The sequence below is a fragment of the Danio rerio genome, chromosome 8 (assembly GCF_049306965.1).
Source record: "Danio rerio strain Tuebingen ecotype United States chromosome 8, GRCz12tu, whole genome shotgun sequence".
Taxonomy (NCBI): domain Eukaryota; kingdom Metazoa; phylum Chordata; class Actinopteri; order Cypriniformes; family Danionidae; genus Danio; species Danio rerio.
The window spans coordinates 56,031,933-56,050,261 of NC_133183.1; the positions used below are offsets into that span (position 1 = coordinate 56,031,933).

The 18,329-nt window shown below is 34.8% G+C and overlaps 1 protein-coding gene across 1 annotated transcript in view; it reads right to left on the reverse strand.

The window, feature by feature from the left end:
* Positions 1-14,764, reverse strand: part of mtor (mechanistic target of rapamycin kinase) — a 244,731-nt gene extending 229,967 nt beyond the window's left edge. Inside the window, exons 1-6 of the mRNA NM_001077211.3 lie at positions 14,706-14,764; positions 9,944-10,114; positions 8,144-8,252; positions 5,817-6,049; positions 3,611-3,811; positions 3,392-3,526 (exon numbers count right to left, since the gene is read on the reverse strand). Coding sequence (NP_001070679.3) covers positions 3,392-3,526; positions 3,611-3,811; positions 5,817-6,049; positions 8,144-8,252; positions 9,944-10,063 — 798 coding nt within the window. The 5' untranslated portion in view covers positions 10,064-10,114; positions 14,706-14,764. The remainder of the gene's footprint in view (positions 1-3,391; positions 3,527-3,610; positions 3,812-5,816; positions 6,050-8,143; positions 8,253-9,943; positions 10,115-14,705) is intronic.
* Positions 14,765-18,329: the final 3,565 nt, after the last annotated feature.

The window sequence follows — 18,329 nt, forward strand, 5'->3', positions numbered from 1 at the left end:
CAGAATGAGTGTATAGTTTCTAGTAATATTGGCCTATAAAATAGTCATTTTTAATTTCATTATTACAAGATGTAACTACTGTTAATAACTAGTAAAATTATCAAAACACGTTTTTTTTATTTAGCTTTTAAACGAAATGCTAATTGTCAAATTCAATTCAACTTCTTATGCTCAGTCTAAACAAGAAATCTGCTGAATGAATTAAAAATTGGTTCAAGGCTTGTAAAATTACTTTAAAAAAACATTTTTTTTTTACTTTTAGTGTGTTCCTTTTACACTTTAGTTGAACGGGGTGTTGATACATTTATAAACATGACATGTCTTGAATATAAAAGAGATTTTAAGCAGGCTTATGACAACTGTTGTTAAGTGTCATTCAGTCTTATTAAATGCAAAGATGACATTTTCTTTATGACAGCCTGACATAACCAAATACCTCAGAACTTGTCTTTGAATTTGTCATGACAACTTGTCATTACAATAAAAACATAACTCGTCATAAATCGGTCATAAACATGAGGCTATTTTTTTTGCCAATTTAACCAATTATAAACAACAAAAAACAAACATTTTGATGTTCTCACAGCGATTCCCATGTAGGAAAAGCACTTACTCCTCTCCATCTGAATTTTGCACGTCATCAATGATGTCATGTCAAAACAGCCTATATTCTGTTAGATAATTTACTAACATCCTCATTAATACTAACGACATTTTAATGATAAAATTATATTAGTACCACTGTAGTTGAGGTCAAGAAAAATATTAATGATTATATGAAATGTATATAAAATTCATGACACAGTAATAATGGCCGCATGGCAATCATGTTTATGACAAATGGTGAGGTTTGACAATGTCAGGAGACAGGTTGTGATGCACTTATTTATGTCAAGTTGTCATAACAAAAACATCTCAAATTTCATCTTTGCATTTGAAATGGCGTAACGCAAAAGAAACTTTATAGACCCTTTTAACATTTCCGGGTTTCTCAGTAGCGGAAGTCTTCACAGATGGGAGAACTTAAAGTGTAGTGAATAGGAGAATACAACAATTATTTTTTTACCAATCTTATTTGCTCAAGTGATAAAAGAAAAACTCCACAACAAGGTTATAAAGACTTTCAAGAAAAGAAAGAAATTGTGGGAGACTGATGACTGCAGCCAGAGGAGAGAATAAAGTCAAATCTACTGTTCTGTCCCATAGACACTGCATTAGAACCCCTCTCATATAATACATATAAATGTTAATTTTCTTTTTGTTTTTTTTAATTTACAAAAAAGCTAAAGGATTTAAGATTCTGAAGACCATTTAACACGTCATAACAGGTTTGTGAAAAGGGTCCATGACAGTTGTAAAAAATATATATATATTTAATATTTTAATATTAAAATATATTTTATTATAATATAATATAATATATATATTGTATTAAAAATGTATATATATGTATATAATCATATATATCAGGGGTGTCAAAATTAATTGTTTCTTCGATGCACTGCGATCCAGACGTGGACAATTTAGTATCGCTTCAGTAATAATCATAACCGGTTATTATGTACTAGAGGTGTGAACCTACACTGGTCTCAAGTTTCGCTTATGATTATGACGGCATCGATTTGGTTCAATTCGATATCTCGGTGCATCACGGTGCACTGATGATACTTTCCATAAACAGTTTTATATTTTCTTCACAGCACAGCAATTCTTGTTGACTGTTTGTATTAAAGGACAAAATTGTATTACAAATAATATATAAATATATTTATGCATTTTAATACAAGAATTGCTGTGCTGTGAAGAAAATATAAAACTCTGTATGGAAAGCAGTGTCAATGCACCCAGATATAGAATTGAACCGAATCAATGGCTTGATAATTGTAACCAAACTAAACCGTGAGACCAGTGTAGGTTCACACCTCTAACTGCCCTCTATATACCTCTCTCTCTCTCTCTCTCTCTCTCTCTCTCTCTCTCTCTCTCTCTCTATATATATATATATATATATATATATATATATATATATATTAGGGATGTAACGGTATTGTAAATACCGTCATACCGCAATATTAATTTTTTTCGATATTACCAAAGTCGCATGACTCGGTAAAACTATAGGTCTTCTGAGAAAATTTGCTCAGGTGAATGAAGCGAACGGGAGGTACCGGAAACTACAATTCCCATCAGCCCAGGCTTGGCCATAATCCCTTGCGGTCTGTTGTCGCTACAGATCCAGTAATGCGGAAATGGAGTGTGCTGCTAGAAGCGGGGATGAAAAAGAGCTGGGTGTTGTCGCCGCGCGCGTACTGAATAGTGGTGTTGTCGCGCGAGTACTTATCAGCTGTGTTGTCGCGCGCGTACTGAATAGCGGTGTTGTCGCGCGAGTTCTTATCAGCTGTGTTGTCGCGCGCGTACTGTAAAGCGGGGACAGAGGGTATGTCGCGTCGCGGGGGCACTTTTGATCATTTTGGAAGGGAACTTTCTATCCAAGACTAAAAAGGGCATGTGCACTGCACAGGTTGAGCACTGTGTGTGCACGTGCCTGCAAGTTGGGGAATAGGACTGATAATCAGTCATGGGGACTGCAGAAACACAGCACACTGTTCAGATTGATGCAGACATGAGATCTCTATCTCACTCATGGTTTGTCTTCTCAAGTGGGGGAAAGACAATGCACAACGTTACCCACTGCTGTCAACCTGGGCCAAGTCATATCTCTCTGTCCCAGAAACCTCAGTCCCAAATGAGAGGGTTTTTTTCTGTTGCAGGGGACATTGTAAATACCCAGAGATACTAGCTTTTACCAGATTATATTTATATGATAATTTTCCTTTAAACTCATCTCTATCTAAGTGAGTGAGTGATTAATTGTTGAATGTGATGAGTTTTCAACAATACTAAATTGAAACTTAATTGTTTTACATGGTTTAATATTTTTTTGTTATTAAAATTGAAGTTCCTGTTTCAAAGCTTACAGATAGATGACTAATTTGTATGTCATTGACACTTTTGGCACTTTTTTGGAGTATTTTCATAAAATTTTTTTTTCCTGTAAATGATTCAATAAATACCATACCGTGATATATATATATATATATATATATATATATATATATATATATATATATATATATATATATATATATCCCTAATATATATATATATAAAATCTCATTCAAATTCATGATGTGTTATAAATGTTTTATGACAGTCTTATGAACACTCACTTCAAGTAAAGTGTTAGCAAAGGGACAAAGAAGAAGAGGAAATGAACAAGCAAAAAAAAAGCTTTTACTAAACAAATAGCTAATGAGCAAATAAACAAACAAAAATGACCAACAGATTAGAAGCAAGACAAAAGAATAAGAAAAGAAACCACATGTCATACCTCTCCCTCCATACTGCTTATTCGCACTAGCTCATTGAGAATCAGTAGAGCTCCATGTACACGATCATCCTTATTCATCCCTTTCTCTTTCGCCAGAGTCTCATCAAAACCCTTCTCGGCTTCCTCAAATGTTTGCTGTTTATGACAACAAAACACAAAGAACGTGTGAATGACCATACGCTTTTACCTGAAGACGGTTAGGTGTGTGTTGATCCTCACCTTGTACCACTGTGGTTTCTGCATCTCTTTGGTCTCTCTCTGAGTGGTAAGGATCAAACAAGCTCTGAGAGCAGATACTGCGCCCTCACGAATGGCCTGTTTGGAGTCCCACACTGCATAAAAAATGTTATCAAAGAATGGCTGCACCTGCTGGAAAAAGAATGTAGGTGCGCTGACAGCCAGTTCTCGTAACACCAGCACCTAAAAAACAAAAATACAAACAAATGTCGAATGGGGTCAATTCACTGAAGAGAGCAACAAGATGGCATGTTCAGGAAGCTAAAAGACACCAAAAATGTAGGACTGTTAAATGATTGATTGTGTCTACTCACCAACTAAATAAAGAGTATTTTTGTGTGTGTGTGTGTGCTATATATGTATATATAAATACACACATCCATGTGTTGTGTGTTTCTACACTACCTGACAAAAGTCTTGTCGCCTATCCAAGTTTTAGGTAAAACAAATAATAACTTGATTTGTAGTTGATTATTTGGTATCAGAAGTGGCTTATATGAAAGGCAAAGCCCTCTAGATTACGCTTATTTTACTAAAATAAAATATAATTAAGCCTTGATTTTTAATTATTTATTTGGACAGTAATGTCTGACTTTGCTGTGAAGTCTTGTCACTTAACAGAAATGATGTACAGGACAGAATATGAGCTTGGAGGACTGCATCCACACATATCTCCAATGACTTAAAGAACTTATTAATAAAGTCTTCTAGAATGACAAAGAAAGCGTTCTTGCAGGACTCCCAGAGTTCATCAAGATTCTTTGGATTCATCTTCAATGCCTCCTCCATTATCTTACCCTAGACATCCTCAATAATGTTCATGTCTGGTGACTGGGTTGGCCACCTTGCACCTTGACCTTTTTTGCTTTCAGGAACTTTGATGTGGAGACTGAAGTATTAGAAGGAGCGCTATCCTGCTGAAGAGTTTGCCCTCTCCTGTGGTTTGTAATGTAATGGGCAGCACAAATGTATTGATATCTCAGGCTGTTGATGTTGCCATCCACTCTGCAGATCTCTCCCATGCCCCCATACTAAATGTAACCCCAAACCATGATTTTTTTCATCCCCAAACTTGACTGATTTCTGTGAGAATCATGTGTCCGTGTGGGTTTCAATAGGTCTTCTGCAGTATTTGTGATGATTGGGATGCAGTTCAATAGATGATTCATCTGAAAAATCTACCTTCTGATACTTTTACAAATGATCAACCAGAAGTCAAGTTATTATTTGTTGCTCTTACAACTGGAATCGATGACAAGACTTTTGTCAGGTAATGCGTATAATGTATGTGTGTGTACACATTTAAGTTATTTGTTATTTATATTTACATATGAGACACAGTATACATAAATTATGTAAATACAAGCTCTTGTATGCGATTAGTGGGCAGAGTTTTTAGCCCATCATTGAGTCTTATCTATTTACTTATTAAATTGTGTGTAGATTAATTTTTATTCATATTAATTTCAGTAATATTATTGACTGATATGCAAATGTTTATATAATTTATTTACAATAACAATAATACAATAATAATATGACATTTATGACTGGTTTTGTGCTTCTGGTCATGAATAATTTCAACTTCTACTTCATAAAATGGCATTGTCTCTCCTTAAAATGGGTTAGAAAATTGTCTTCAGACATTAAAGTTTTATAATAAGGTTTTTATCTCAGCATAACAGTGAGACTGGTTAAAAAAAAGTGTATTAAGGTTGATAATAGTGTATAACGGGCAATTTAGTTGTCAACTAAGGGTGCTTTCACACCTGTGAATCGATTCAGTTGTTCCGAAACAGAGATTACAATTGTTACATTGTTGCTCTTTGCTCTTGGAGCAGTTCGTTTGTGTTTGCGGGCATCCGAAGACTCGCGAAACTTCCTGCCCTACTCATAACTCTCTCTTCATATAGCCGTAAGCCTATTACATATGCACAAAACACTGTGATATAACCGCGCTCGGATCGGATCGCTTTCTCACTGCAATCGAACCGCTCCAGGGTTCGTTTCAATCGAGCCGAGACCACCTAATTCAAGCGATCTCGGAGCGATTACTTTGGCGCGGAACAGAGTGCGATTGCCCTGTTCACATATGCCAATCGAACCGCGCTAACTGGGCAAACAAGATACGTTCCGAAAAAAAAGTGTAGGTGTGAAAGCATCCTAAATAGTAATATGATCTACGCACCGCTGCATGTCGTCTGCCTTCATTCCTGTCTGCTCCCAGCCACTCCAGAGCTCTCTTCACCTCAAACTCCACATACTCTGCAGTGAAGGTGTCTCCCGCCATGGACAGGTGACCCATGGCTTTAGAGGCCATCTCCATGACCACTGAGTCACTGGACGGAAGCAGGTTCCGCAAATAGTTGGCAAAGCGGCTGATACGGGTGGCATTTCCTCCCTCCACTCCAATCAGGCTCACTGGATAGATGCATATTACACATTAGCTAAAGAAAACACATTTCAATCCATGCTATTTAATGGTCACACGTAATATTACCGCTTCAGTTTACATATTCTATTACAATATAAATAACAAAATATTTACAGTTGAAGTCAGAATTATTAGCCCCCCTGAATTATTATCCCCCCGGTTTTTTCCCCCCGATTTCTGTTTAACGGAGGGCAGATTTTTCCAACAAATTTCTAAACATAATAGTTTAATAACTCATCTCTAAAAACTGATTGATTTTATCTTTTCCATTATGACAGTAAATAATATTTGACTAGATATTTTTAAGACACTTCTGTACAGCTTAAAGGGACATTTAAAGGATTAACTAGGTTATTTAGGTTAACTAAGCATGTTAGGGTAATTAGGCAAGTTTTTGTATAATGATGGCTTGTTCTGTAGACTATCAAATGAAAATATAGCTTAAAGAGGCTAATAATAAATAGGTTTAAAAAAATAAAATAGGTTTAAAAAAATTAAAAACTGCTTTTATTTTAGCCAAAATAAAACAAATAAGACTTTCTCCAGACGAAAAAAACATTATCAGACCTACTGTAAAACTTTCCTTGCTCTGTTAAACATCATTAGGGAAATATTTAAAAAAGAAAAAAAATTCAAATGGGGGGGCTAATAATTCTGACTTTAACTGTATACATATATTTTTTCTGTATTGCTGTATAGCCGAATATGTGTTAGTTTTATTTATAATGTTACTTTATTTATCTTATTAATATTATTATTATTATTATACATTTTGTGTTTTGCCCTAAATATTCTTTTGGGTGCAATTATATACTGTTTGGTTTAGAGAAAAAGAAAATATGAATTAATTTTGTTTTCTACTATAGATTGGAACAGTTGATGTCTTACTGATTATTGTTAATATTTGATACTGTAACTGATACGCAGTGGCGGATTTAGGCATGGGCATTATGGACGGTCCCCGAGGGCGGCATCTTGCTGGGGGTGGCACATGAAGATGGTGCAAAAAAAAGTGCCCCAGTTTCAATCAAATGTGGCCTAGTAAAGCTTTAGAATACAATTTACTTTATGCAAGTGAATTCATTTGGGGTGGTAATCCCAGAATAAAGACGTTAGGGGTTATTCACATTTTGCATCTTTTGCACGTGCAAGTTTATTATTGTCTATTTGCAACTGAAACAACGCTGGTCAAAACAAATTGACGTATGTATGCAGAAAACAGTTCCCGCGTGCCTCACGCACTGCTCCTGCTCATGGTGTGAATCCTAGTTGTTTACATGCACGCCAATAAAAAACACGCCGCTCATGTGCTGTGAAACCAGAGTAACAGCGGTGCCGGCACGCAGCTAGTTTTGCAAGTCAACAAAGCTATTATTATAAGTTATTATATGATAATGATCTTTTTTTGAGCATGGCTATGAAGCAGAAAGGAGAGATGATGACACTTAATAACATTCATTCTCGACCATGAGTCGGGTCTAAAACAACAGATAATGCTATAAAACATATCTTTTGTATTCAATAGTTATCAAGTTTAATATTCATGCAGAAGATTTAAAAGTGATCTTAGCATATCTCTGCAGTTACATTGTTTTCATTTACATTTAGGATTGATTTGTTATTTATTTAGAATAATAGTTGTATAATAATAATAATTGTAATTGTTTAAAATAATATAAATAAATTGTTGTTTATTAAAAATAAAGAAATATATTTAAATGTATTTAATATATATATATATATATATATATATATATATATATATATATATATAATTTTTTTTATATATATATTTAAATGTGTATAAATATATATAAAATATATATGAAGTAAACCACATAGCGTCTTTATTACTAAGGGGATGGAATGTATTTGGGGGGGTTCGCCCACGGTGCCATTTAAACTAGAAACGCCACTGCTGATATGTATCAATAAAAAAAAAGTTAAACTAAAAAAATTAAATAAATATATATATATATATATATATATATATATATATATATATATATATATATATATATATATATATATATATATATATATATATATATATATATATATAAAGTGATTTTCATGCTCACCTATGGCAAGGATACCGCCTTTTTTCTCATTCACATCTGAGCTGGAAACCAACTCAAAAATGTGGTGGTTCAGTTCATCGTAGAAAGTGGTGGCTTCATCTTGGCTCAGCTTGAGTATGAAACAAAAACACAGCAAATAAAATATGTCTTGCTCGGTTTTGTAAGCTTCAAATAAGGATGCCATTTGCAATCAATTTTCCAACAAAAGCACAAAACACACATTAAATCACTTCTACAAAAAAAGCACTGAATAGACACTGCATGTGATGGCTTGAGAGGTCACTATGTGTTGTTGAGCCAAAACTAAACATACCTAAAATAAACAAATAAATTTAGTAGTGCTGGACATAAATGAATAGCGATTAAACGCATCCAAAATGAAAGTTTAATTTAAATTTATGTATACAGTTGAAACCAGAAGTTAACATACACTATAAAAAGGCACATAACCATTTAAAAAAGGCAAATGTTAATGTGACTAAACTTTTTTTTTTCTTTTAGGTAAGTTAGGATTATCAAATTTGTTTCTGTTATGCTTAATAGCAGAATAATGAGAGATATTTTTTGAGAAATTGATATAACTTTTCTTGAAGGTCAAGTTAACATACAATAAGATTATTATGCCTTTGAAGAAGCTCAGATGATGGTGTCAAGGTTTTGGAAGTTTCTGATTGGCTAATTGACAACATTTGAGTTAATTGGAGGCACAACTGTTGAACAGTATTTAGGGAAAACCTCAAACACACTGCTTCCTTGTGACAACATGGGTAAATCAACTAGCCAGAATCAACAAAAAAAGCCAGATTACAATTTGCTAAATTACTCTGGGAAAAATAATAATTTTTGTAGACATGTCCTGTGGCCTTATGGAACTAACATTAAACTGTTTGGCCATAATGACCAGTGTTACATTTGGAGGACAAAGGGGAAAGCTTACAAGCCTAGGAACACCATCCCAACTGTAAACTATGGGGGCGGCAGCATCATGTCGTGGGGCTGTTTTGCTGCAGGAGGGACTGGTCCACTTCACAGTAAAGATGGCATCATGAAGAAAGAACATTATGTAGAAATACTGAAGTAACATCTCAAGACATCAGCCAAGAAATTAAAACTTGGCCACAAATAGGTCTTCCAAACAGACCATGACCCTAAGCATACTGCCAAATTAGTTAAAATGTGCTTTAAGGACAACAGAGTGAATGTTTTGGAGTGGCCATCACAAAGCCCTGATCTCAATCCTATTGAAAATTTGTGGGCAGAGTTGAAAAAGCTTGTGCGACAGACAACAAATCTAACTCAGTTACACTAATTCTGTCAGTAGGAATGGGCCAAAATTCCTTCAAACTTTTGTGAGAAGCTTTTGGAAGGATACCAAAACATTTGACCAAAGTTATACAGTTTAAAAGCAAAGCTAAAAAATACCAAGGAAATGTATGTAAACTTTTTACTGTAGAAATGACAAAAAAAAAAATTCTCAAAAAAAAAAACATTCTTCATTATTCTGGCATTCAGCAAATGTAACTCATTTAGGTAATCCTAACGGACCTGAAATAGTAAACGTAAAGTATGATTTACCATCAGACATTTTTTAAAAAATGGTTATGTTCCTTTATTTAGAGTGTATGTAAACTTCTGGTTTCAACTGCATAAACGCACACACGCATGCATATATTTGAGAATATGTTTATACAATATATATATATATATATATATATATATATATATATATATATATATATATATATATATATATATATATATATATATATATATATATATATTGGTAAGGTATTTATTTACCTCTCTTAGTTCTGTCGTGACGTAGTGCTGAAGGTCTTTGGCAGCTTTGGCACGAGTGTCTTCATTGCGACTCTTCAGGCCACTCACAAACTGCTGCAGAACTGTGGCAGTGCCAGACATGCTGGCAGCGGAGATGCAGATCTCAGTAGATCTGCCTTTTATTCAAACGCCCTGCCAAATCACAAACAACTGTGTTAGGTTACTGTGCAAAGCCAAGAGATAAGTTGACGATGAGTGACGTCCAGGCAAGAATAAACCTCTTTGCATAAGCATTGCTGTTTTAGACAGTATTTTTACAAACATCTGATGCATTTTAAATCGAGGTTAACAAATAAATGAAAAGTAAAAATATTGACTGTATTATAGACTCATGTAATACGCTGGTTTCTAAAATTAGGCGTTTGGGTGGGTTTTAAACAAACAAAAAACATTAAATTGTTGTAATTTTCAACTAAACCATTCACTTTAAATAATCTAATCACTATTGTATTTAAGTTAAATCATTTTTAAATTGTCAGTTGTATTTAAAGAAAAGTAATGCTGAATAACTGAATGGCTATCTTCTTTTTTTGGTGGGGCCAGAGAAAATTTTGGCAGGGCAAGTAAAACTCTGGCCAATAGCAAAAAATCTTGGTCTGTATAACCTGGCCACTGCCAGTTTACCCATTTATTTTTCAGCACCCAGAGTTGCTTTGGTGAAAAACACACTGTATTTCATTTTAGTCTTGAAGAGTAACTCAATGTACGTGGCCACAGCAAAAAAAAATTACCTCTGGAGGACAGTCGCAGCCTCCGAAATGAGAAGTACATTCAGAGTTATGGGCTTGAGGTGGATTTATTTAGAAATCAGAAGTATTATAAACGCATACATTTAGTTTACATTGTACGACTCCATGTGAGTTTTTGATTGTGCACAGGCACCCTTTTGTACACATGCAACATCGGCCCGAGCTCCCAAAATCCAGCAGCCTGACGTCCCAGGGCTTTGCTTTTTCCAGTCGTTCTATTAAAACCTCCAGCTGCCCGACAGGTAATCTTAGTGGAAGTAAAAATACATTTCAATGCCTTTACATTCACTCAAAATGTTATAATTATGTGAGTGCTGTGCTGCTGATATACGGCAACAATAAATCCGTTTTTTTTACTTGAGAAAAACCACAATCTAGTGTTTCAATGAACAGCACTGAAGCACACAAACACTCATCACTCACACAGACGTCGCATCGACACAAAAATTCAGATACAGAAATTGTCTGAGCCAGGCTTTAAAATTTATAATCATACGTGTTATATTTGAAATCAATTTCAAATGCGTCTAACATTCTACCAGCAGCATAACGGTAAACTGAACATCCTGATTCGTCCGGTTACACTGTAAAAAAATTTCTGATTTTCACATGACGTTACTGTAATTTTTCACAGTATATTACATCAGTGTAATTTTACAGGATTTAACTGTAAAAAAAAATCACAGTAATGTGTTGTGTTCATTTTATTGTGAAATTAATGCAGGTAGCATGATTACAGCTAATTACTGTAAAAAGGGCTATATCTTTTGCATGTTAATTCAAACTCGGTTTATTTCATTCAACATAGACATGGATACAAATTAACTTTTATGCTAGTATTGGCCATTTTTGATATTTAGAAATAACAGAATGTTATTGCAGCCCCCAAAACAATTTGGTTACATCTTTAAAAACTTGAAAGAAAAATCATCCTGTTTTGAAACGACATGAACGTCTTAGTAAATTTTCGTTTTTAGGCGTACATGCATCTTTATTTAATTTTATACGGTTAACATGGAAATATGAAATAATTTTAATGAACATAACTTTGTGCTTAACCAAAAATATAATAAACTCTAAAAAAAAAAGTAATTGATTCATGAACCAAAGACTGTTTAATGCACCCAAAATGATTTCAAAGTCAAGGTTAATGTCGGAATGACTAGCCGAGGAAAGCCTGCTTCACAGTATAATTTAGTTAATTCGACAAGAAAATACGGTGAAATCACAGTATGGACTTCACTTTCTACTGTGAAGTTACACTATATGGCTGTAATTTCACAGTAATTTAATGTAACAAAATCACAATTACAGTGAACTGTTTGCAGTTGCTGCAAATTTATTGGATGCACATCCATGATGAGAATCTCCCGTTCCACCACATCCCAAAGGTGCTCTATTGGATTGAATTCTAGTGACTGTGGAGGCCATTTGAGTGCAGTGAGCTCATTGTCATGTTCAAGAAACCAGTCTGAAAAGATTTGCACTTTATGACATGGAGCATTATGCTGCTGGAAGCAACCATCAAAAGATGGGTACACTGTGGTCATAAAGAGATGGACATGGTCAGCAACAAATACTCAGGTAGGCTGTGGCGTTGACATGATGCTCAATTGGTACTGAGTGTGCAAAGAAAATATCCCCCACACCATTACACAATAACCGGCCTAAACCGCTGTTACAAGCAGGCACGTGCACACATAGGGCTCAACCTGTGCAGTGCACATGCCCTTTTCAGTCTTGGATAGAAAGTGCCCTTCCAAAACGATCTAAAGTACCCCAACAACCCCCTTCTCTTCTACCTCGGTTGTAATGAGTGGTTATTTGAGCTACTGTTGCCTTTCTATCAGCTCAAACCAGTCTGGCCATTCTCCTCTGACCTCTGGCATCAACAAGGCATTTGCGCCCACAGAACTGCCGCTCACTGGATATTTTCTCTTTTTCGGACCATTCTCTGTAAACCCTTGAGATGGTTGTGCGTGAAAATCCCAGTAGATCAGCAGTTTCTGAAATACTTAGACCAGCTTGTCTGGCACCGACAACTATGCCACATTCAAAGTCACTTAAATCACCTTTCTTCCCCATTCTGATGCTCGGTTTGAACTGCAGCAGATCATCTTGACCATGTCTACATGCCTAAATGCATTGAGTTGCTCCCATGTGATTGGCTGATTAGAAACTTGCATTAAAGAGCAGCTGGACAGCTGTACCTAATAAAGTGGCCGCTGAGTGTATATTGTTAGCATTGACAGTCATTTAGTTATTATTAATAGTATTTTTTTTTACTTTCTCTCATTTTTAATTTAGTTTTCATATTTTTAATATTAACTTATTTCTGTGCGATTTCTGGACATTATTGTTTTGAACACTTATTATCACCAACCACTGTAACTATACCTTTATTTAGCATCAATGTACATTGCTTTATTACATACATATGACAATTACATATGAAACTTAAATCGAAATATATTGGTAACAATGACATATTCAAGTATAATGGTCAAGACTATTATGTTTAGAGGTCACATTTTTAGCTTTCAAGCATACTTGGATAAATTGGATATATGCCATTGTTACCCATGTAATTAGATTTAATAGAGAACCAATATCATCACTGTCCTTACCGGATTCTAAATTTATATACATGACCTACTGACTCACTAACTTGGGAGCTAGGGAGCAGATTGAGATGCACTATATTTCAACAAATAATACCAAAATCTCATTAAAAGTCAGACTGTCGAAAAGAGGGGAAGTAGGGCTTTTCTGATATTCTATATGGTTTTACTTGTTTGCGATAATGCCACTTTGCAAACCATGACTACTGAGCAAGAGAGCAGACAAGCATTGTCATTAAAGTGAGTTCACTCAAAGATAAAATAGCTGGCATCATAGACTTCCATTCATTTGTTGCAAACCTGTTTGAGTTTCTTTCTTCTGTGGAACGCAAAGAAATACTGAATGCTGTTCTAGAGCTAAAGTTGGTTCTATATTCGCACATTCGTTCATTTAGAAGCCTCTATATTGTTTACCGTGTTACTTTAAATATTCGATCGAAATTAGCAGGCAAGTATGACTTCAAAACAACAGTATCACTATCTAATTGACTTTGAACAAAGTTGTACTTTGATAATCATTGGCTGCTTATATGATTTCCCTATTTAGAATTGGCAAAGAATACTTTTCTGAAATTATACTATTAAGGAGAAAGTCTGAATATCCGAATATGAAACCAACTTTACCTCTATAATGCTGTTGGGACAAAACAGCCATTGACCTACATTATTTCATCATATTTTTTGTTCCCATAATGGATATCAGAACATCTTGTTTAGTGTATTTACTTAAAATTAATGAGAGGAGGTAAAGGGTGAGGAAAAGTTCATTTTGGGGTGAACTATCCCTTTAAGTATCTATAGAATTCTTCACTCGTTTTAATTATTCTGTCCCATTAGACCACACTCTATTAAAAACGCCAAAATAAGGACAGCAGTGTCAGTTATGCTAGTGTCAAATATGCTAACAGTTACAGTAAATCTAATAGGGTTCATTCATAACGTGCAAGGCTCAGATGCTGACCACAAACTCAAAACCATACCAATTTAATGAACATTATTAGCAAATGAATGAGATTAAAATCGTCAGTTGATCTCCAAAATGCATGAAGAATACATAACCTACAACTCCCAAAGCAAATCCTTCTCCCTAGCTTATTTTCACGTACTGTTATCATTATTAAGACATGCTCGGCGGTTTCAAACTCGAATAAAAATTAAATTAAATTAAAATACTTATAGAAATAATAATATGTAACGAAACAAAACAATAACATAACGCATAGCTGTTAGCCAGAGGTGCTATCTGTAGCTATCATTTAGCACTTATGGCTGTTAACAGCTTACGTAATATAAGAATAATAGAACATTACAAACTGTTTTTATGTGAATTTAAAAATAGGCAATATTTCTTACTTGTACAGAGGGTTTTCCGCTAAATGTGTTACACTCGTGAAAACTGCACACTAGAAGGCGGGCACAACGACTGAGTGACGTCGCATCTGCCAATGAACAGCCATAACTGCCCAGTTGAACCAACCGTTTGCTCAGGCGGAATCAGGAAACACACGGAGCGTGAATTCCAATTCACATACAAGCCGTACGTACAAAAATTGCGTAGAGCAATGGTAACAGCATAGAAATACGCAAGAACAGTAAATGTTTGACGCTGCTCACCGATTGACGTTGACAAGTTTGTCTCAATATTTGCTTACAATACAGAGTATAAATTACAATGTTTGTCGATGAAAAAAGATATAAGGATGAGAAAGAAAGAACGAAAAAAAAATAAAGAACATGATACAATCTTGAGGGTAAAACATTTAAGAATATATTACAGTATATAAATTAAAGTCATTACAAAGCAAATTAGTCTTGTTTGCTTTATTATTTTTAGATAATACAATTAAATGTAAATAATGACTAAATTCTTGCAAAAAAAAAAAAAAAAAAAAAAAACAGGAAAATATGGTTTGGTATGAGTAAATTCCAAAACAAATTTGTGTATATAGAATTTAAGCATTTCTTTTAGTAGAGGCAGATTTATAATTACCAAAAATAATTTCTTTAAAATTAACAGAAACGTCTTGCTATATATTATCATTAATAAATGAGCCAATACGTTTTCAAAATTGGACAGCATAATTATAATTCCAAAATAAATGAAAATCAGTTTCAGTATGAAATTGACAAAATGAACATTTTACATCAACAGGGTGCGATAGTATGCTAAAGGACTTTTAGTTTGTCAGTAACCTGGGCTAAGCGCTTTCGGTGAACTGTATCCATTACAAAATGGCGCGTTTAAGGTTTGTTTTCTTTAAAATTCAGCTATCTCCATATATGTGTGGTATCCGATATAAAGTGGGTCTCAGATTGTACAAGAAACACTGCATTAAATTACATTTCCCCCTCCATGTCATTAAAATATGAACATTTATTTTACCCTAGTATATTCAATGGAGCTTCTGCGCTAGCCTGCTGATTCTGACGGGCGCGTGCCAGTTAACGGCTTTTTGTCTGGTTTTACGCTTGAGCAACTAAATGAATGCCAAAGTCTATTTAACTGATTGTATTTTAATTACATTACAACATCGATGCTGTAAAAGCAACCTTATAAAATGTAAAAAAGTCACATTAACCGTTAACCGGAAGTTTATCAGTATGGGAAGAAACACTAGCTTCGCATATACCGTATATGAGAATGAAACTTTTAAAAAATTTGTTTAATAGGATAAAATACTTTGATCTTGTTGTTGAAGAAATATTTTTGTTGCAAAGACCATATTTTTTCTAATTTTGTAATTTCTATCTTTTTTATTAGAAAAACTAATTTTATTTAAAAACATCTCTGTCGAATCAGAAAAGTACGCTTTTTTAAGAGGGAGATGATTGCTATTTTTAAAGGTTCACAAAACCCTCTAGTACTTTTTTTTAGATGTTAACAGATTTGTATGTGTTGAGCATCAGTTAAGATAATGTTAGCACCTCTCAGCTTTAATTGTCGGGAAAACTGGATAATTTGGAGTTTTTGTCAGCTTATTTCAGCTTCCGGGTTTAAAATGATTTTTGGGGCGGGATCAAAATTGGCAACGTAGCGCAAAATTGCAAGTGTAAAAAGGCATGGTTTCTCATTATTATTCATAGCTGAGTTTTCTTATCCTATGAGAAGAGCCGGCTGCTTAATTATTCATGACTGGTGCTTTCCGAAGGCAAGAAAGACCTGCCAGTGCCAAGCTGTGAGACACGGACCCATGGCACACAGTATTTAGCTGGTCATGAAGGGTCGTATGTGTTTGTTTCCATGATCCACGGGGGTTGTTGCATGCTTTTTCCCACGATCCTGTCAGGGCCGATACAGCAAAGCTATATGTGTCCTGGAAGCATTTTTTTGGGGAGAGCAGTACGAGAATTGGAGAATGGCGGACGTTGTCTTTTATCAGGAGTTCATTCACATTTAGACACATCGCCGTGCTGCTGTGTTTGCCTAAATCCTCTAGATTTCCAGCAGGGCTAGTGGTTAAAATAGGCAGGGCAAGAGACCTGCGGCACTGTCTGCATTCAAATCTAAGATTTTTACCCAGGGATTTAGGGAAAAGTCCTTATTTATAGTGTTTATATAAACACGATTATCTTTATAATGATATAAATTGTGGTTGTGTGTATGAAATTACGAATAACAAATGTAGCAGGGCATTAAATTACGGTTTATTACTTTGCATTTTAACTTTGTAAACTATAAAATCATGCGTCTCCTCACGATTTGTGTCTCATTTTGTGAGCTAACTGACAACAGTTGTTCGCTCCCCTCCCTGCTGGCCACGCCCGCTCCTGCCCTTCGCTCGCGGAGCTCCACGCCCATTATGATGCATCTTTTGAAAAAATTCTGAGGTAGAAAGCTGGGGGTGTCAGGGCATAGTAATTCCTGATGTTATAGCTCCCATAACAATAACAAAAATTTTTGGACTTACTTGTATGCTATATTCTGAAATAAATTCAAAGTAATTCATGAAAAAAAAACTCTGTTGTTAATTAACTGACTAATGAAAAGCTAACCGATGTTAAAACATTGGCTGAAAAACTTTGGAATTTTGGTTATGCTATAATTACACATCAATAAAAACCTAATGCCTCCATCAAAATAAAATACCCGTTTTGGAAAAATATTCCAAATTGAATCTTCCTCATTTAGATTCTGGTTAAGCCAATAAATTTTGAAAGTATAATTTAAAGAGCAGAAATCAATACAGTTAAGACCTCAGTCTCAGGCAAAAAAAAAAAAAAGTTGGGAACCACTGCTGTAAAGCATAACTTAGTGTATTTTCTTGAAATACATACTCTGCAACGATAGAGATTTTGATAACCGCTTGTGAAGGCTATTTGATTTGTTTACACTCTGTCTTGGTTATATTGTGTGGTGTAGAGACTTGCGCTTCAGTTAAGAGTCCATAATTCCAGCCTATTCCAGCTTCTGTTGCTACATCATGTACAAGGTAATCAATAGTAAAGACTGAATTTTATTTTTTGTTCTACTACAAGCTTGGTTAGCCTATCTTTGAATGGACAAGTTCTTGCAGTAGTGCCAAAAAAAGGAACTGTTCTGGGAAAATTGGCACATCTGATCCCCCTTATGGGTGGCTGAAACCGGTCTATTCGTTATTCTGATTTATGCTACACAGCCACTTCGAGCCACAGTTTAGCCCTGGAGTCAGTGTTTTTGAAAAGCAGCAAACATAAAGGAATGCTTCACATCACGGATGAGAGAAAGCATAACGCAAAGAGGTGTTTCCCACGTTATAGCGCCAACTAATTCTTCAGCCAATCAAGGGCCCCCTTCTTCTGTAGGCCCTGGGGCTTCAGCACCCCCTAAAACTTATGTTAATCCGGCCCTGATTAAATCAACGTTAAAAGTCATCATTGATTTTTAGCCAGTTTTGCACCCATAAATAATGTTAATTCAATGATGATAGATAGATCAAAATGGTCACAAAATCAGCATTTATTCAACCAAAATTAAATCACACGAAATTTACACTGAAA